Genomic DNA, 22,420 nt, shown 5'->3' on the forward strand with positions numbered 1-22,420 from the left:
TTCATGGCTTAACGCTATAATGAAAACTTTATGCTTCACACGAAATTCAACGCTCATACAATATTTGGCATATGAATAATAAATAATGGGATTGGGACTAATGAAATCAAGCAAAAGCATTGAAAGGAAAGAAGAAATAGTGAGCTGCAAAAAAGCGACTTAATCTCGTTGTTTTTTCAACTTCTTTAGCGCTCCCTTGTGCTCGGAGTTTTTGTTAAAAATTCAATTATAAATATTTTGTGGTGATAAAAAATCAAATATTTACATAAATAAATTGCTCATTTTAATGCGCTTTTGTGTGAAATTTCCCTCAACGACTTTTCTGCTTATTGAAAATATTTTTCCTGTCATAAAATGCAGCAAGCTTTTGTGCGCGGCGCCATGATGGCAAAGCGAAATGAGCTTACGCCGTGACTGCATTGTTTTAAACGCACTCGGGCAGGTTTTTATGGAAATATTTGTGTATAATATTGATATTTTCCTATAAAGGGTGCTGGTTTTGCGGAGTTATTTTGTTTTATTTTTATGCTTAGATAATGAAGCTAGCGGCTTAAAAAAGTTTGAGTAAAAATATTTGTGTCCATTATTGAAGCTTTTGTATAAAAGGTATTGTTTTAGGAAAGTTAATAATTTTGTTTTACTTTTTGGTTTTGTAAGCCTAAAAAATGATAGAGACCCAAAATTTCAATAACCAAGTATATATGGCAATATTTTTGCCTATTATCACAGTTTTTAAATAAAGGGTGTTAGTTTTGAGGACCTTATTTGCTCTTTGTTTTGCTTTAATATTTTTATAAACTAGTTTATAAATATATTTAGTTACAATTTCTATATAAAGGTTGTTACTTTTGGTTGGCTCAAATTTTTTAATAATGATATACAAGTGTACAATTATATAAAAAAACTGTTCACCAAATAGTAAATTATACTTTTAAAGGTAATTTTTTCTATTCCAACACCCTGTAAATTGTTATTATTCTACGTATTTATTGCAATGCAATCCACTCACCTGCACTGAATGATCCAAATTATTGATGATACGTATAACACGTCCGGCGCTGCGTTTGATCGAGCCCGATGTGGTCGATAATGTGCCCAAGTCTGCCTCCATAATCGATGGCTTACGACTGGCCGGTTTCGAGCCCCAACCCTGATTACCGGGCGAGGCGTACCACATGCCGTTCTTTTTACCGTAACTAGCCGGCTGTTGTGAAATTTGTTGAAATGAAATATTTTCACCGTGCGGTCGATTGATTGTTTGGTGGATTGTTGACGTTATGGCGAATTGCAATTGTTGTGGCATGAAAGAAAGTGGAAGAAAAAAATGGAAAATATTGTGGATAAATAATATGGAATAAGCGTTCGAAATCCGTTGCCGTTGGCAATATTGGAAAAAAGAAGTATAATTTTCGTAACATTTATGTTATAGCTAGAGACTTCATATATATATATGTATGTGTGTGCACTTGTTTTTATATATGCATACATACATATGCGCACTTTTGTGCGTGTAAATTTGTAAAGTGCCTTGTGAGCGAGTATTTCGCACAAATCTGGCATTAATTAAATTGTTTTGTGGCACGCGCGTGAGCACACACACATACATACATAACATACAATGTGTGCACATTCACGCACTAAAGTTAACACCGCATTGTGCGAACGCCGCATGTTGACCATGAACGGGGCTATCACCCACAATCAGCGCGTAGACTTTTTGTGCGTCGCCTACCCACTTCCTGCCCACACGCATTTGCATAACCTTTGTTCTTTTCTTTTATAAAATTTTCGATTTTTTCGCGCTTGCTTTCTCCACAATTTCGCAATTATTTTAATTGTTCGCGCTCAATATTTTTTTCTTGCACACAGTTTTTACGCGGCTGTTGTTGCCATGCGGCGCACACTGCGATTGCAGTCATATAAACATATGTACATATATATGTGAGTAAATACAATTAATTTTCGTAAATATATTTTTATTTGTTTTGCTGTGTGTACGAATGCAATTAAAATCATTTACTTTTGTGGTTTTTCTTGCTTCGATTTTATTGTGACCATATTTTATGTGCCAAATATGCAAATTCATGCAATTCCTTGCATACTTCAAGGCGTTGAAGCCAGCTGGGAACGTGTAACGAGTTTGCTGGGCATATAACTCTGCGTATGCACATTAATGAATCGAATATTTATAAAATCGATGGCAAAAACTCGTTATATATTCGTGGTTAATGCATTTTTCTTATATAAACGTGTTCATGGGAATCCTCGTACCATAAGTATATGCTGCATGATTCCGACAAAAGTAAGTTAAGCATATTACTACATTTCTTATACGCCTTTTACACTATAAGGGCCTACAGTACAGACTTGTTGGAAACGTTAGAAAACTTAATACAGTCGCCATATTTGACTAGTTAGGAAAGTGATACATATATTTGGAAGTGATTAAGAAACTAGTTAACAAAATTTAATTCATATTATTAATATTTCTTGTGAATTCCCTGTATAATTAACATATCCACTTCACAGTATTCAAACTTTCTTTACCATTTAACTCCAGTCTTTTAATCGCTTATATCGCTTCAGAGAGAAATAAATCGATTCATTATTCCTGATTTCACCTTAATTAGAGACAACCCACGTACTCTTGTGTTTGGTTATACTTTTTGCAGCTTAAATTTGAATTAAAACTGTCTATTTGGTCAACCGGCTTCTTAATATTATTCTAGTTCTATATTTTTCAAATGTTCCACAAGTTCATAAATTTTCCAAATAGCAGTGTGGTCTGGAATAGGAATTATTGGAATTTATTTTTAAGTTAAATGAGAGGAGTTTAGAACAGAAAAGTCGAAATCTTGCTCAATATTAAGTTTTTTTAAAGTTTATTTGGCAGTCAGCTTTTCGAAAATGGCACGCGGTAATAATTCCATATATGCCTAGCAGATTTACCTAATATCTTTTGATTTCATGAAAGAACACTTGCAGTAATTATCAAAGTATTTAGCTATATAGTTTAGAATGAATTTATGAGTATGGATTGACATAAGAACTATTTTAGTTTACTTTTAAGTTGGATTGTATGTAGTTAAAGGTTTCTGGAACAAAATATCGATAGCTCTTGTTCAATACTAAGTAACTAGTTCTTAGTTTTACTAGTTTTTCGAAACAACCACGAGTTATAAACTCCTAGAATACCCAATATCTTTTTATTCTCAGCGCTCACATTTTTCTGTGATTATTAAGGTAGGATGCCTCTTCCTTGTAATGAAGTGTGGCATAAATTTTTTCACCATCATCTTCGTGAGTTTATTAAATAGAGCCTTTTTTTAACATTACCAAATATTTCTGTACATAGAAAAATATCAGGTTCCAATATGGTTACAGTTATTCGAATGAGAATTCAAGATAAACCTCTGCATTTTCTTATATACTCAGGTTCTTAATAAAGCTCTTCAAAAGTCAATTCATAGACGTTTATAGGTACTATCAGTTTATATAGATAAATATGCTAAGTCTGTATACCGTAAGTACCGAATATATTGACATTTGAGTTTAGTTTTTCGCTTATAAGCCTTGTAATTATGCTTTTTCACCTGACTAGCTTTGCCGAAGATTTTTTCTATGTGGTATGAGAATAAAAAAGAAAAAGTTATGAAAGACCTTGTTATTGTTGTATATAAAATATATAAAATAACGAAAATTATAGTAATTTTCTTGCTTTTGTGCTCTCACTTTTATTAACCTTCATTATTAGTTAATAAAAAACTAGCAGATAAACAAAAAGACATTTATTTAATTTTACTTTCCCATACCTATACTTTCATACCTTTAGTGAAATGAATATTTGCTCTATTATTACATTTTTGCAAGTTTATTTTAAAAATTTTCGCAGTCAGTGCATGAAAGGTCTGCCCCAACTGAAGCCAAATTTCTTTCTTTTTACCACATTTACTATCTGCAGTTATAAATTGCATTTAAATTTTATACTCTTCCTGCGATTTCTTTATCTCCCTGGCGATTTCATACATCCTCCTAGACATACTTCATTGGTCTTGCGATTTCAGTCAAGTGAAATCAGCTATTTACATATATCGGGTTTTTCAGTTTGGATGATACGATTTTTAAGTGTCGTGTCCGCCTTTTTAAGATGTCATGGTCTGTATTTTTATACCCTGAAAAGTTTGCCACGAAGTTTGTAACACCCTGAAGGAAGCGTCGTAGACCCTTCGCTGAGTCGATTAGCCATGTCCGTCTGTCCGTCTATCTGTATATATACGAACTAGTCCTTAAGATATCATTATAACACATAGCTGCCTTACAAACTGAACGATCGAATAAAGTACTTGTATGGAAAACTTTCACATTTGGCAATGTATCTTCACGAAAGTTGGCACAGGTGATTTCCTAAGATAATAATGTAATATACGAAGAAATTGTTCAGATCGGCTTGCTATAACATATTGCTGCCATACAAACTGAACGATCGGAATCTAGTGCTCGTATGGAAAACTTTTGCATTTGACAAGATATATTCACAAAATTTGGAATATATTATTTTCTCTGAATAAATTGTTCAGATCGGTTAACTATAGCATATAGCTGCCATACAAACCGAACGATCGGAATCAAGGGCTTGTATGGAAAACTTTTGCATTTGACGTGGTATCTTCACGAAATTTGACATGGATTGCTACTTAAGGTAATAATATAATCTCCGAAAAATTATTCAGATCGGATTACTATAGCATATAGCTTCCATACAAAATGAACACATAAGTAGTCACTAAAAGAAATGCACCTCTGAAGGGTGTATTAGCTTCGGTGTAGTCGAAGTTAATGTTTTTTCTTGTTTTTCATTATATTCAGTAATTGTTACAATCAAAAATTGGGTTCATCGAATTCGTTCCTGGAAAAGAAGTTGTAGAGGCCAATCGAATGATATTATATTCTGAACTTAATTGTATCGATTTTGCCTCACACTAGATAAAAAACATTTGAATATCCATAAAAATTAGTATGCTTTTACTTTGGAAATAAATCATATCACTCTTATTGGAAAACCCTGTACATATCCTTGGTGTAAATTTCTCGAGTAAATATTTTAATGCAGTTATGCATACGCAATCTTATACACATGCTGACATATCCAACTGTGATACTGCATATATGTATACTTCATGGTAATTATTATTACTTACACTCACAGTTGTAAATAAAACATATATTCTTTAATATTATTTTCATTTCTCTCTTCTCGCTGCGGCAACTTTCATTATATTTACCAACTACGGTGCGTAATGAGAAAAAAAATGCTTTTCTGTGAGCTAAATGGAGAAAAGGGGATTAAATTGCTAAAATTGGCTTTATTTTCCAATTAACACATCGTTTGAACTTTTAGCTAAAATATGGCAGAGTTGTTAATGGATTCTTCGGTAAGCTGTAAATCGCTGCTTCATGCTTGATTTAATTATAATTAAAGACAACCAACTCATTTTTATTGTATTTAGCATACTTTTTACATATTTTCAACTGGCTGGTTAATATCACAATATCACAATAGCTCAATAGTTTTTTTTTAACAAATTTTTTCTAACAGAAGTATGGTTTGAGTTTAATAGTAGTAAATAGTAGTATATATATATATATACCTATATATAGTAATAACTATTGCCTGTTATTTAAAGGGTAACTTAGATGAAAATGCAACAAAACAAATACCACTATTTAACAATAATTTTAAATATTGATCAATTTATTAAAAGTTTTTACCAGAATTTGTGATGAAAAAAGGCTTGACGATTCTTTTTTTTTCTATAAGCATATTATAGATTTCCTACGTCAAATAAACACGTGCTAAGCTTCATGAAATAAGAAATGATGTAATGAATTCCTTAACTTGAATTGCGCTTCATCTTACTCATACGCCATGTGCAACTTTTAAGTTTTCAAAAGAAATTTAATTTTTATTTCCCACTAACGTGGAAATAATTAATATGGAAAAAATTCATCTTAAATAAGCTTTAAAAATAAACTGCAAATAAATAACAGAGAAGAAATCACAAAGCTCTCAACAGCCTCTAAACAAAAAGCAATTCAGAGCACCTCAGCATAAACTTTGAAGGCGTTCTACTCTCCAACGTGCCAACTAGGCGGTTTACCTAACGCAAAACAAATGCAAACACAAAATGGCAAGCGAGCACGAGAAAATGTAAATTGAAGAGAAACACCAAAAAAAATAAATAAATTAAAAGTAGCGGTGGAAAGCAACTAAAGTGTTAACTAGCAGTCTGAAAGCAAAGAAAAAAGGCAGCCAAATAAATGCATTCTAAATGGAGAAAATTAGTTAAAAGCAAAACAAAATAAATGCAAAGTTGTGTGCGATAAATGGAGAAAATTATTGCGGCTGCTGCGGAAACAACTCGGACGGCACGCCGACTTGCTGTCTACATGTTTGCTCAACACAAATTAAATGCAAACCAAACAATCTGCGGCAGACAGATTCGAAGTTTGTAAAACAAACAAAAGATAACAATATAAAATAAAAGTGGTATTGAAAGTAAGTTACGTGAAAAAAGAGTTGTGTTAGTAGCGGCGGTAAGGATAGACAATGGAACTATATAAACGTTTCTACAAATGCGTAGAGAAGCAGAATTTCTAAAAGTTTTGCCGTAAAATGACGCTCAGAAGAAAAAATGTAAATTTAATTACGGCGCGATTAGCTGAAAACAATAAAAAGGAAAAATAATTAAGCGAAATATGTAGAGGAATATTTAATTTTACAGTCCAGAGAAAAAACTAAGTATATATAGAAACTCTTAGTAATTTGTGTACGAGTTTATGAAAGGAGTGCAAAAATAGACAAAGGAAGCTGTAATTGAACCGATATCGCCATAGAAAACTAGTTGTGGAAAAATTGGTGGAAAAAATAGCAATAAAGAGAGCAGTAAAAATAATCAAAAAGTCTCACTCTGAAAACACTTTACAGGACTGCATTGGTGTTGGTAAGCATTAAGGTAATATTCAGAGAACATATTCCATAGATTCACAATGCGTAGTTTAAGTAAATGTATGCCAATTAAGATGAAGCCATGTGTAGAAGTTGTGAGGAAAGTTCTCTGAGCGCTATTCACTTGGAAGTGGCTAGAAATGATTATTTTACATATGGCTCAAGCAGCTCACGACTTCCGGTGCCAGATATCTCTCCTCTGGGTAGCCAAAGAACATCGGTTTGAAGGTGAGCTAAAGTTAGAAAGAGAAACATTTCTCCCCAGGGTTGTGCGCTGAATTTGGGACTCGCTACGTAAAGAACTCCCCCAAGGAAAGGAAGAAAATAGCCTCGGAAGAGAGAACCTCCTTCTGATGAGGACCACCGCAAACGCATTAAGGATTACGATTTAAGGGCATTCACTTAAATGTCCGGTCTTCAATTGGGAAGGTGCAGCTGCCAAAGGAGTTTATGTCTTCATACAAGTAAAGGCTGGCAACACCGCTGTCCAAGAAATGCGATCGACGGGACAAGGACTGAGACGAGTAGATCCTTGTGGCATTTACTACAGTGGCCAAATAAAAGAGCTGAAATTTCCTGGCATTCACGCTGGCAGATGACTTGCGGTACCGGCCTGATAGAAGAGCAGTGATGTGATGTGATGTGATGTGACCAAATTGTCTTTTATGGGCGCTTTAAGTGCACCTATAAGAGGTGCCCCCGCCAAGATGTCAAAATCGTGCTTGCTATCTTTGACACTACGGTCAAAAATTAGCCTCTATGTTGAAAAATCCCTAAATGGGTTGAGGTTGATCGGCTTCGCTGCGGCCGAAATGTATATACCATATAAATGTATACACAATATTCATCAAGCTACCTGGCTATCTCCGCATCGAAAAGCCACCAACTAGGTCAATCATCTCGTGATAGACGGAAGACACGTATCTAGTGTTTCAGACATTCGAATGCTTTGAGGTCCTAGCATTGATTCGGACCACTATCTTGCGGATACACACTCGCCTCTGTGCAGTAAAAACCGCCCGTCAACAAATACAAGCAAAGTTCGACGTCTAGAAGCTGCAATCAGCAGCTCAGTATAAGAGATATGTGGGACGAAATTTCCAACTTCTTACGTACAGTTGCAAACGAAACCATTGGTTATCGGAAAAGGTAAAAAAAACAGCTGGTGTGATGAGGAATGCCGGATCCGGAGTGGAGAGAAAACAGACTACCTGCTTCGCAACATTACAATACACCACAACCCGTGCGAGATGGGATAGATACCGAGCGTTGAAGAAGGATTTGCAGACAAAGGAAAGAGGGAGCCGAAATGCGTGATCATGACAAGTTGGCCGACAGGGACAATAATCAAAAATTCTACGAAAAGATGCGGCGACTAACAGAAGGTTTAAAAACGAAAGAATGCTCTAGTAAAACCCTTCGAGGTGACCTAGTGACTGATTCTCAGAGCATACTGAAATTATATAAGTAACACTTTTCCAGCCTTCCGCATGGCAGTAAAAGCATAACACCTGGAGATGGTAAACCCGGTTCCCGGTTCGATGACGATGGAGCAGACGTTCCATTGCCCGACCATGAAGAACTAAGAATAGCAATTACCCGTCTGAAGAACAATAAAGGGGCTGGGGCCGATGGACTGCCGGCCGAGCTATTCAAAAACGGCGACGAAGAACTGATGAGGAGCATGCTTTCATCTTTGTAAAATATGGTCGGACGAAAGCAATGCCAACGATTGCAATTTAAGTGTACTCTGCTCAATTTACAAAATTGGAAACCCCACAATCTGCGCCAGCTACCGTCAGATAAGCCTCCTCAACATCGCATTTAAGGTTCGATAGAGCATAGTGTGTGAAAGATTAAGGCCCACCGTCAACAAACTGATTGAACCTTGAATGTGGCTTTAAAACTGTCAAATCAACAACTGACCAGATATTCACCATTGGCCGAGTCTTGGAAAAGACCCGTGAAAAGAGGATCGACACACAGCACCTCTTCGCCGATTTCAAAGCTACTTTTGACAACACGGAAAGGAGCTGCCTTTATGACGCTATGTCTCCATTTGGTATTCCCGCAAAACTAATACGGCTGTGTAAACTGACGTTAAGCAATACCAAAAGCTCCGTCAATTGCGAAGTAAAGTTCCCTCACGACGAACAAAGATCAAACTCTACAAGTCACTCAGCATCCCCGTCTGATAACGGTGAATATCGTAGTCGATGGAACGGTGAGCTATACGAGATATTCGACGACATTGACATAGTTCAGCGAATTAAAATACAGCGGATACGCTGGCTAGGTCATAATGTCAGAATGAACGAAAATATTCCAGCTCTGAAAGTATTCGACACAGTACTACCTGAAGAAAGCAGAGAAAGAGGTCAGGTGGAGAGGGACCTGGCTACACTTGGAGTCTCATATTAGTGGCAAAAAGCGAAAAGGAAGGACGGCTGGCGCGCTGTTGTAAACTTGGTTATAACGCGTAAGAGGTATCTACGCCAATAAAAAAGAAATGTCAATGTAAGCTATTTGTAGTGTACAAAAACAGTAGTCAAAATACTATATTTATAATATCTATAAAAAGTAGCGGTAAATATTTATCAAATTAGTAGGATAAGTAATAGATAGAATTACAAAAGATCTTAATTTTTACTTAAATATAAACTGAAATTTTTAACATACATATATACTAATACACATCATTTAAACACCAATACACGTTCTTGCATTACATTACTAACCCAAGACTTGGTGGGCGATGAGAGCATCACAAATGGCGAACTTTCGTCGCTGTCCTCATACATTTAAGCTGCCGAGTTTAATTAATTTCCCCACAAATATATATATATCTGTATAATTGTTTTTTAATATAGTTTTTCCGCCTCTTTTTTAACGGCTTTTAATCGCCTTTTTTATACACACATACACAAGCATTTGTTTGTACACATTTGTGAGTTCACTGCTTTATACACACTCTCATTTGTTTGCATTTTATGCGAAATTAGTTCCTCGCAGCGTTCGCTGTTTCAATGCATACAACAAAATTGCAACAAATTAAATAAAATTAAATTATTTTAATTGAATTTAAGTTACCCGAAGGGATAAATGAGGCCGGAGAATGAATCAATTGATGTTGCTGTGAAATGGTGGATATTATTATTTGTATACATGTGCATATATGTATGTGTATTAAAATGTAGTAGTTGCAAAAAGGTACTTTTAAAGCTTGCAGCACGACAAATTTGTATATTAATCAATTAATTATCAAGGGATTAAAAGGATTAAATATTATTTTTCTTTTTTAATTTAAGTTGTCCTAATCTCTTGCCGATATATCTATCTTTTAAGAAAATAATATATGTAAATACAATCGAAAATTTGCTGCTAGGCTGTCTAACTTAAAGTCTAGTTCAACTCGCTAAATATAATTAAACAAATACTATTTCACAATTTTTTGGAATTTTGACTTAGTGACATGAACATAGAGACGGATTTAGACAAGTTTTTCCACACCTAACATAATAAATGATGTTCTTATACTTTTTTTCGTAAAACCGATCGAACAATGCAGTTTTTGAAACAAATTTTTTAACTAAAAATGCCAGTTAAGGTTAGGTAGATCAGCATATTCCGAACCCGCGGCCATAAGTTGTACAGTCTCTCTTTAGAACTACAAGATAAATTTAAAATGCTATTTTCACGATTTTCTCTCATCAACTTTTCGGTGAAAAGATCCCACTTTTTCCTATAGTTAACTACGGTTCTCTCCTTTGCTTCCAAACTAAGGGCCTTACCAATCTCTATTTCTTACTTCTTCACCTTTTATTTCTAGGCAAAAACATATAGAAACTAGTCTGCTACTTCTCTCATCAACTTTTCGGTGAAAAGATCCCACTTTTTCCTATAGTTAACTTTGATTCTCTCCTTTACTTCCAAGCTAAGGGCCTTAACAATCTCTATTTCTTACTTCTTCACCTTTTATTTCTAGGCAAAAACATATAGAAACTAGTCTGCTAAGTAAATATACTAACATATTTTTTATATACAAAAAATAATATTGCAACTGCAGTTTAAAGATTTTTCAACGCGTCGATAATGTTATTGGGCGCCAAAGATATTGGGTTTTAAGGAAAAATCTATAGTAATTAATAAAAAAAATCAAAATTATTATAAATATGTATATGGACGTATGAAATAAAGAACATTTAAATTTCTTCTCTCCCCTTTATGATATCTCTGAGTCATACAGACCAGAAATTAAATTGAAAGTTTCAAATAGAAACTGTAACATTGGAATATTTGCAGAATGACGTATACCGAGTTTGGTTGAAATCGGTAGGGCGGGTCTCGAGATGTGTGTTTTCACTTAAAAATTAAGTTTTTAAAATTTTTTGCCCTCGGATGCCTCTTGTTACTGCGATTCCTTATGCCAAATTAGAGTGTTATATCTTAATTTAGTTTTTAGTTATAGTAAGTTTTCTGTTAATGGCGTTTTGTGGTCGTGATTTTTTTGTACTAAAGAACTCGCGTACCAAGTTTCATCAAAATATCGCAATTTTTACTCAAGTTAGAGTTTGCATGGATGGACGGACGAACGGACGGACGAATTTGAACTCGTCTTGTCATCCTGATCATATTTATATATATATATATATATATATATATATATATATATAGAAATACATACATACATAACCCTATATCTATCTCAATTAGTTTTAGGTGATACATATAACCGTTAGGTGAACAAAACTACTATACTCTGTAGCAAGATGTTGCAAGAGTATAACGAGTGATGTCATAATTTTACTTATTTTTTATTAAATTTAAATTAACCAGTGAGAAGAAAATGTGGAGCAATTTCTGTTGAAAAAACGCTCCCACTCCCTCGCCTCTGGTCGGTTATTTAAAGCGTTTTAATTTAATTGCACTTTAAATGAGTTAAATTCACTTTGATCGTACAGACAAAGCCATATGTAAGTACTAGTATGCACATGCACACATGCTAAAAGGTAAAGCAAGAACAAAAATCATAAAAAAAAAACAAAAATCGTACTACAACAACAATAATAAACTTATACAACAACAACACTTGCTGCGTGGAATATGTAAAATAAAAACAAATAAGGCACGCGCCTGCAGTGTACTATTGACAGCGCAGTGCAATCGGTCAACGGGGCGTATGAGTGACCGCTGACGGGCAACTAAATAAACGAGTGACAGCAAATAAACTCAGTTGGTTGTCACACGGCCACAGAACTATGTGATGCGGCATGTACTTTTCTACGAGTGTATGTGTGTGTATGTGTATGAATATCTGTAATTGACTGTAGGCCACTATGCCATGCGTTAGAGTGCATAAAATGTTGCTACGAATTTTGTTTTTTAAGTAATATTTGTATTGTTGTTTTGTTGAAAATATGCAGAAAAATTAAACGTTTTGACAGCAAAAATTATTTTTACAATTGACTTAAATTTTTCCACAAAATTTTTTTCAAAAAATTTAAAAAATGTCACAAAATTTTTTCAAAAAATTTAAAATTTGTTTTGCAAGAAAAATAGATGAAATGCACTTTAATAGAACTTTAAATGCAAATAGTTATATTTTAAGTTTTACTGAACATAAAGTTTTTATATTAATATTTTCATATTTTTTTTATTATAAAAGTACGATTTTCACTCCACATATGCACGACCACTTTCGTAATACTTGACTCGACTAACTTTTTCTATGCCTGAGTTATTGCAAAATATTTTTCATCATTGCGTACAAATAAATATGGCGGCGTTACGCTTGAGCTGCCGCGCGACGACTGCCGTCACAATTGCGATTTAATATATTCTCAAGCGTGGCAAGCCAACACACTAGGGGCTACTTGGCTATATGTGGGGTGAGGAATTTTAAAAGAAAGTAGCATAGTAAGCGTGAAAGTTGACTGATTGGCCGACTAGTTGTTAGCCACGCCAAGCGCTCAATGGGAGCGAGCAGCTACTTAGTAGGCTCTTTGGCAAGCGCCACACTGTGGCAAGCATATTATAAGTAAAACACATGCAACGAACATTTATACATTCCTGTGTGCGTTTGTATGTATGTCTGTGTGTGCGTGAATGGCCAGGCAAACAGCCAAAAGCGCCACATAAAAATCGCCATTCAATATGCTTGCCTGTATGTTACTCATACGCTGTGTAGCACCACACTTGCCGTACCAGTCTGAAGCTCTCTATCCATCTTTTCCACGTGCTCACGAAAATTTCGGCGGCTACATTTACGATGACGACGCTGTTCGTGCAAATTGGCAGTCGACATGAAAATATGGTAATATAATGTACAACTCGTATTTATTACCAATGTGTTGCATGGTTGTTATTGCCGCTGTTATAGTGTTATTGTTATACTCACTTCTTTATGTGTATGTAGTATAGCTGTGTGGTGCTAAGGTGTGCTTGCTTACATACTTCTCGCTTCAACAAAGTACTTTTGTTGTGGGCAACGGTAGCGCGATGAATTGCTACACCAAACACTTGAAGGTGTTTGTTTCTATGTACTTTTGTATGTGTGCATTTATATATTGCTTGTGTATTTATTCGTCTAGCAGCATAGGTAAGTAGTTATGTTTGCAAAAGTTTTGGACTTTAAGTTTGCTTTGTTGTTGCTGTTTTCTGCTTGCCTTTTTTCGCTTTCTTGCTGATTTCACTTTCTTTCACGTGGTTTTCTGCAATGCTTTATATTGTATGCTTGTATGTGGTGTGTATGGGAAAGCAGACAAAAAGGAGGCACGGCTTTTCTTTGTGTAGATTGCACCGTTATTTTATTTATTTATTTTTTTTTGAAAATCAAAACGGCTTGATCACTAAATGTGTGTATCATGTTATAGTAAGAAAGGAGTTTCGATGAGGCACACGCGGTGTACCGTTCTTTAATACATTTTTTGTTTAAGTTTACCTTGTTTTATTTTAACTGCAAGTTCCTGAAGCCTAGTTTAGAGCTTGTTTTGATAAGTCTGGAAACTAAATGATGCAGAGAGTGAAGCTAATTCCATAAAATAACAGTAAATAAGCTTGTAATTTTTTTTGGAATTTTTCTTACGTTTTATTTTTTAAAGCATAACATTTTGAAATAACTATTACGGAAGTGAAAATATTAAATATTAGCGGTACTTCGTTGAAGCAGCTCTATATATGGTATTACTAAATTCATACTAGAAATAATTTTAAAATTTTTAAACGCAGTTAGAGGATTCAAAAATTACAAACAAATTTTAAATGAAAATTTTGATCCTAAACAGCGCATGGAAAAATGGTAATCCCAAGTTTATAGCTAATAAGTAAGTAAGGGTTGAACTGAATATTTTATACTCTTGCAACTTGCAAAGATCAAAGCTGGGAAATAGATTCAGACACAATCTCCAGTCAGTCTCCTAAAAATTTGATTGATGTGAACAAAATTTCTCGCTAGTCCTTTCGAATGATTTTGGTAGATATTTAGGGTATGAAACGCGTTCTTGCTCGACTCGTCCCGATAAAGCAACATTTTTTTCAAAAAGAGTACCGTAAACATCACATTCATGGAGAGCATTATAACTGCCGATGAGACATGAGTTTATGAGTTTGACATTTTTTTCGAATATTCGTAAATTGGTGCATAATGATTTTGTTTTAGAAGGACATACGATCAATTAGGAGTTCTGTCTGACAGTACTGAGGCGTTTGCGTGAGAAAGCCGCCCTAATTGGGAAAAACAATTCATGGATTCACCACCGGATTCACCAGATTCGGTTCCGCGTGATTTTTTCAAATTCTACAAACTTAAATTTCCGCTCCGAATGCCACAGTTCAGTCCATCGAAGAGATAAAAGACAAGATCGTAGCTATGAATGTATTATATGGGGATTATTTTGAAGGTGATAAAGTAAATAATGGTGAATAGTTAAAAATATTGCGTTTAATTTTAAATTTCCGGCTACTTTTTAATGCACTGTCCATCAGTTTATTTTAATGTTTTTCCGATTCTGGGACATTGTACGTACAAAATCTTTAGTACGGTGTTTTTTGATCTCATCCATTGTGAAGGCCGGAAGCACTAAACCCATTAGTGAGGCGTTTTAGCGCTGTCAGAAATCGCGTGTAACTCAAATAATAATGCATTTTTCTCAGTTTTACAGTGAGTTTCTAAAATATATATATCAATTTTAAAGCAATATATTTAATAGTTTTTTGTTTTTTTTTCAATTACAAAAAAACGTTTTTTTTTTGCTGGCATAGTGGGTGTGCCTCGTAATATCTTTAGGAACATAAAATCTTGAAAAAATTCTCTATAATCTCGATTAAATGAAAAAGAAGTTGTTTAAAATTTTTTTATTTCTTTGGTAATATATTTCAAGTTAGCTTATCAATCGAAATGATAGATGATGCTGAGGTTGACATATTTTTAAAACCCAAACTTTATGTAAAATGCGATAATTATTATAAGAAAATATCGTATTTGAATGAAAGTAACTTTAAATTATAAAAGGCTTTTTTTTCTGCAAAAATTTTGTGTCATTCACCATATTATTTTTTTCCCTTTCTCTTCATCCATTATATGTGCCCATATATGGAAATTACTGAGTGAACTCCACTATATTTCTCTTTTATACATATATACATACATACATATATATATATATATATATATATTATATCTTTCGAATTATAAAGTCAATAGCTTTATCAACCAGAAGCATCAGCCAACTAACGTTGCCAACATACTTTTTTTTCTACTCTGTGTTGTGAGCGTATACTTTGCTTTTGCTACTCGCCAGTGAATACATATTTGCATAGTTTCCTTTCATCTATTATTCCATTATCGCTGTTCGTTATTGCTTTCGACTGCATTGTAGCGATAATTGTTATTTCTTCCTTTATTGCAGTGTTATTTAAGTCGTATTTCGTGCAACAACAAATACATATTACCATATAGAATATATGCATATGTATGGTATATTATATCCTTTGCTTTTGGTAGGCTCTTAAGAGGTACAAATATATATTTGTAATCCTCTACACAAATACTGCTGCATCCACTGATAATACCTACATATGTGGATATGAAGCCGTTAACTTTTAGTTTACGAAATTCATTCTACCATGCTGCCTATGAAACCATGAAAGAAATGCGATTTTTTTTTAAGGATATGCCTGTTAGCAAGTTGTTATATGAAAAATATGCCTTGCTGCAAAGCAAAGTGTAGTTTGTTTTGCAAATAATATTTTTATGTGTTCATATAACGTCGTTAGGGCTTACGACAACACGTTTTCCGTCGTTTGTGGTTGCTGTGGCGTACTGTTCTGACCATAGCTTGTATGCTTGCATGATTTTTTTGTTTGTTTTCCGACTCACTTTCCATTTGACTACCCACACAATTTATATGCCTCTCTGCACACGTTGTGTATAGTATACCTACTAGTCGTTTTTTTTATTATTATTAAAATTATTTCAATTAAAGTGCATTGACAGAAATTCATTCAATAAAAGCAGCACATTCTTAATATGATTTTCAAGAGCTTTTGAAAGGTGTGTGAGCTTTTGAAAACTCTCATCTGGAAAAGTTCGTTAAAAATTTTCTTCGCTTAAAAAAACATCAATATTTACTAATTGGAAAAAAAAAACCAAAACTATTCGTTTCTCTAAAATTTGTTCAGAACTTTTGAAAGCTCTGCACTGAAAACCTTTTTTGTAAAAGCTTTTTTTAATGAAAGAAAAATGGATGCGTTTAAATAAGAGAAATATTTAAAAAACCGGTAAAAGTTCTTTGTGCAAGAAACGTTTTTTAAGTAATTTCAATATTCGTTGAAAGCTCCCATCTGCAAAAGTTCTTTCAAAAAGCTTTTCGACTTAATTGTCATCAATGTTTAAAATTTGTGGGGAAAAGAAAATAATATTTGTTTTTAGTAAAAGCTATAGAAATCTTTGATTTGATAAATATCTTACAAAAGCTTTTTTATCAGACTAACAGTTGAATATGCTCTTAATGATGAAATGATCTTATAAACTATGCAGAGTTCTTTAAAAAGTTAATTGTTTCAAGAAAATATTCTGTATTCATTTCAAGAGTTGTTGAAAGCTCTGATCTGCAAACGTTTTTTCGAATTTTTCGTTTAAAAAAGCATTAATATTTTAAATAAAAAAATAAAAAATTAAATAAAAAAATTGTATTTTTTATAAACATTAGTTAAAAGCATTTTCTTTTAAGGTAATATGGGTAGTGGCTTTAAATAATTTTAATTGAATATGTGTCATTTAGATTTCAAGAGACGGTTCAAAGCTTTGCTCTATAAAAGTTTTTAAGTTGGAAAACTCTTATTGTTAAATTTCTTTCAAAAAAGTTCCTTAAATCATCATGACTTTATGCGTTGATTATGCTTTGAACTAGGTTATGCAATAAATTTTATAATTAGAGGAGCTTTCTAGCCAAGCTTTCATGACATGACAAAAAAAACGAAAAATGATAATTTTTTTTAATTCTGATAATTTCATTTAACAAAATTTTTACAGTGTACACATTTCACTTTCTTTTGTAACTATTTGCTGTAACGATTTGGAAACTACATATATTTTTATATATTTATACCTCAACACCATCTAACTGTGTAATAGAAGTTTTTGACTTACACACTTGCCACAAGTAGTGGCATGAAAAACTGAAAGGAGCCGCATACAGTATCATAGCAGAACAGCAGTATGAATGGCTGCCACAAAACATACTTACAATGGAGTATATGCATATGTACGGTGTACAGTTATAGGTGTATCACTTTGTTGTTGCGAAGTTTACGTCAGGCTAAGTGAAAGTATTTTGCAGACAAATCGAAAGAAATACATATGTGTGTGTATATATATACTTTCGTATTTACCGTTGACTGGGATTTTCCAAAGTAATGCAGGCATATGCCTCAACTCCTAAACTCCTGATACAAGAGTTCGTGTAGTGGTGAGACGACCTCTTTCGAATTTGTGAAGAAGCACATGTCAGAGGAAAATTTGCCATACTTTCTTACATTTTGTTGTGTTTGTTGGAAACATTAATTTTATAAAGGCGATATAGAAAGAGAGGTAGTTGTGTATGTCTAAGTAAGAGAGGTTTTCGAGAAATATTTCTTACGGACGAAGAATATTTGAATAAAAGTGAAAATTATAGATAAGTGCTCGGGTGTGGGTTAAATTTCAAAAGACTTATTTAACATTCAATGAAAGAATTAAAAAAATTAAGTCAGTAGAAACAACACCTTTTTAGCCAATATTATTTCTTCGTGTTTTTCAGTACCCAAACTATTAAATATAATATTCCTCCAATATTAGTTTTCTGGAACAAAGATTATTTACAAAGCTTTCAAAAGTTCAGGAAAGGTTACTCTGAAGTAAAATGTCCCTAAATAATATTGATAATAATTTCCAGGAGCATTTAAAAGCTCAGAACATTTTCAGGAAAAAACTAGTGTTATTGGTTTCAAATTGATTAGGAGCTTTTCAGAGCTCAGACCTGTAACAGCTCATGGAAATAAAGATGTTTCAGGAATTGCTTAAATAATTTTCAAAAGCTTTTAAGGGTTTTTGATTTGAAAAAGCTCCTCCAAAAGCTTTTAAGTTTCTTCAAATGCATATCCACAAAACGCAGCAAAATTGTTTAATTGGTGGAAAAAAAAAACAAATTCATGATTTGGTTCTAAATAGATTGAGAACTTTGAAAGCTCTGACTAAAAAAAGGTCAGTGGTATAAAGTTATTCAGATAAAATTGAAATCCTCTTAAGGCTCTCAAAGCTATGAAAAAGCCTATAGTCTATATATGTCTACAGTTTTTAGAAATATAAAAAAATTAATGTTTTGGTTCCAAATAGATGAAAAGCCAGGCAATATTTTTTTGAAATACCATTCATTTTAAAGCAAGTGATTTAAAAAAGCTCATTCAAGAGCTTGTTTCGATTTTTCGCAGAAAGAAACACTATTGGTTAACATGTGTAGAACAAAAAAAAAAACATGTTAACGTGTTTTGTTTCTAAATTGATGAAAAGCTTTTGAGATATAAAAGAGCTCATTGAAATGAAGATCATTTTAAAAATATTTTAAAAAGCTTCTAAGGAATTTTAAAAGCTTTGATCTTGAAAAGCTTTTTCAAAAGCTTATATTTTTTTTTGAAGAAACATTGTTTTCTTTTTAATTTTTTGAAAAGAAAAAATAAATTTTTAGTTTCAATGTATTTCAGGCTAATTGTTTATCATATATTTTTCCTGTAAATTCCTTTATGGTTTGTTCATTCCCCAGTTTTGCTATCGCCCATTCAACTGCTTTAACTGTCAGCATATGTTTGTATTACTTTTCAACTTGTCAGTTTTTAACGTTGTCGTTTGACTCTTTGCCTGTTTGTCGCTAAGCTCTTTTTCCTTCAAGTGCCTTAAGTGGCTTATGAGTATTTATTAGCCTGCCACAATGCGAGCACTGGGCTGTCACGCAAGCACACATCCACATGCATATATGTATGTATACATAAGGAAACACACAGAGGCACAAACATTCGCTCATGTGTGCTTTTCAACCGCAATATAAGTCGCGTTATTCTGCACACAGGCTATGCATAAATCTGGTTTGCTGTCAAGTTACTCATACGCCATGCATGACCAGCGCTGGCCACACATCACAGCATGGCGTTCGGTAGCGACTTTTATTATACGCCATTGTCTTTGGAAAATTGTTTTGCATTGCAGTAATGTTGGCGTTTATTTGCATTTAAATTTGCCGGTAATGTGTTTGATTGTTATTGTATTACGGCAATGTTGTTGTTGTTTTTCTACAATAGTGGACTTTTACTCACTTCGCTTTTCTTTAATTTCTGCTGAAGAAATTTCTTTTGAAGTGCGCTGTGCTCATTTTCCACATTTTTTGTTGTGCTTAGCTACTTTTAGTTGTTGTTTTACTAAACATTTTTTGTTGTTGTTTACTTTACAACAACAATTATGTGCTTGTTTTTGCAGTGTGAGATTTTGTTTGGAGTAAAGTAAGAAAAGCGGGTTCTTTCTTGCTTTTCACCCATTTTCGCAGTACACACATACACAAATATACACTTATATACACTCAACAGCGTTGATTAGCATAATCCATTTGTCTGCGAAATGAAACAAAGTAAAAGTACTCAAAGCATATAAGGAAAATGTTTAGATGGAGTTGCTAAACTCAAAGCAGTTTCAACAGCAAACTCGTGTGGCAACTTCAGCTTATTGTTGCAACAAAAGTTGACTGTCTCGGATATGCCGCGCCACAGGACGTTGAATTATTCGCTTGTGAGCGTAGTTGGAACTTTTGCTTTGTATTTTCTCTTTTAACCCCACAAGGAAGTGAAAAGTATAATAAAAACAACAACAACAACACAAAGTACAATTGAAAAACTTGCCGCATGCCGGTTGTAAAGAAATTGTTTACACATAAACTTTCCATTTCATTATTTCATGCCTTCGTGCGCCTATTAGCTCCAGCTCCTTGTGTTGTGTTGGGATGTGTGCCATATCAGCGTTTATTGTTATTGTTGTATTTTTTGTTTTAGGAATACCATAGCGCTTTATAGCGTTTCACCGGTGCAAATTTAATTCCTTGCACGTGTACACATATCTGATCAAATTTAACCCGGACTGTGAAAACACAATATTTACATAAAAATGCTCATACACGCATACATATTTATGTATGTATATAGCGCAGTATATGTGTTCACATTTTTTTTGCACATTTCCCCGTCTTTTGTGTGTGCGTTCGCTGAGTTGTCGCTGGACATTAATGTGTCGAAATTTCTGTGCGCATTTTAGTTGACATTTTTTTTGGTCGCCCAAATTCTTTTCATACAAAAATATGTGTATGTGTGTAAGCAGCCCTTTAACTGCACATTCCTTTATGGTTTAGACATACTTGTAACATACATGCACATGGTGATAGTAAAATGCTGCCAAAGGATTTTTATTGGAAAAAATTGCACTGCTACTTTAAAAACATTTTCGAAATTTTAGCAATATGATTTGTGGGGAATTTTTGTAAACTTTTGGTACATTTTTGGCAAATTTTTAGTTTTATTTATTGTGTAAAACAGTTTGTTTGTTCTTGTAAATATATGTATACTTATCACTTTAAGGAAACTCTACTTTTCTGCAGTCGACGCAGAAATTGCTGAAAACAGTTTATCTGAAAGCTTGGATTGTATAAAGAAGGTTGGAACTTTGAAGCATATTTATTAGCATTATTCAAATGAAAAAATTTCAAAAGGGAAATATATTTAAAATTAATACTCTATTTTCAATGTTCTAAAGTGTGGGAAACCATAAACTGGATTTAGTTGTTCATCAAAATTAACCGTCAAAATGAGCTTTAGCTCCAAAATATACAGACAAGAAATTTATAAAATTCTTATATAACTAAAGTGCAGTTATCAATTCTATTTATCCTTTGCCGAGATAGTATTTAAGTGTTCCCAAATAGATTTCTAATTATTAATAAGTACTTCTCATTATTTTTCTAATACGCAGACTGCTAACTAGTCTTCATAAAAATTAGTTCTTAGAGTGTCAGTAAAACGAAATGGAGATAAATGAAGATAGAAAGAAATGGAGCAAGTTACGAGCTCGAAACTAACTCCAGAACCGGCTCCCAACTGTGTTTCCGACTAAAATTTCTTCAGTTAAATCAAGTAAAAATATACCACTGACAATTCCATTTCAACACTTAGCATGGTGTTTGCTATGATTTAAAATATATTTCATTAGAAGTGTCACCATCATTATGCTCTACCAGTTTTTGGTAAGGCAGCTATGTGCTATAGTGAACTGATCTGCGCAGTGTCCATGGAGATAACACTATAACTCATGCCAATCTCGTTAAATGAACAACTTTACCATACACTCGCTTGATTCCGATCTTTCAGCTTGTATGAGAGCAACATATATGCTACATGCTTTGACATATGAGCTTCTTGATGAGAAATCTACGGAAAGAAAATTGCAGATTGATATCTCAAAAACTGAAGTACTAGGCTGGGTATATACAGACAGGCGTACGAACAGATAAACATTGTTAAATTAACTTAGCCAGTAATAAGCAACTTAGGCAATTGTCTCAGGTGAAAGTGTTTTACGGCGTCGTTTTGGCTAATTTCCTTTACACATTTATACCCATTACTTATTGTAAATTATTGTAAAATGAAAAATATGTTTAGAAAAGGCGGAGAATTCGGCATTTGCCCAATGCTGTAAATTGTCTCGGGCCGGCCCTGGACGCAGCTCATCACGTAGATCATTTATATTTGTGGTTTTCTTTAAGGTCTCTGACGTTTCCTTCTGGATGTTATGTATATCCAGGCATTCTTAATATACCTTGTTGGCGGTATAAGAATAGTGACAAAGAA

General features: G+C 33.6%; 1 protein-coding gene across 3 annotated transcripts in view; it reads right to left on the bottom strand.

The window, feature by feature from the left end:
* The window catches only part of LOC120778239 (echinoderm microtubule-associated protein-like CG42247), a 107,291-nt gene that overhangs the window by 22,054 nt on the left and 62,817 nt on the right, over positions 1-22,420 (bottom strand). The window contains exons 1-3 of one of the 3 annotated variants that reach the window (XM_040109998.1): positions 12,728-12,807; positions 9,745-10,024; positions 1,010-1,204 (exon numbers count right to left, since the gene is read on the bottom strand). In XM_040109998.1, coding sequence (XP_039965932.1) covers positions 1,010-1,204; positions 9,745-9,807 — 258 coding nt within the window. In that variant the 5' untranslated portion in view covers positions 9,808-10,024; positions 12,728-12,807. Of the gene's footprint in view, positions 1-1,009; positions 1,205-9,744; positions 10,025-10,096; positions 10,140-12,727; positions 12,808-22,420 lie in introns of those variants that run through there. The other 2 variants (XM_040109999.1, XM_040109997.1) reach the window with 2 other exon arrangements.

The sequence above is a fragment of the Bactrocera tryoni genome, chromosome 5 (assembly GCF_016617805.1).
Source record: "Bactrocera tryoni isolate S06 chromosome 5, CSIRO_BtryS06_freeze2, whole genome shotgun sequence".
In the NCBI taxonomy this organism is placed as follows: domain Eukaryota; kingdom Metazoa; phylum Arthropoda; class Insecta; order Diptera; family Tephritidae; genus Bactrocera; species Bactrocera tryoni.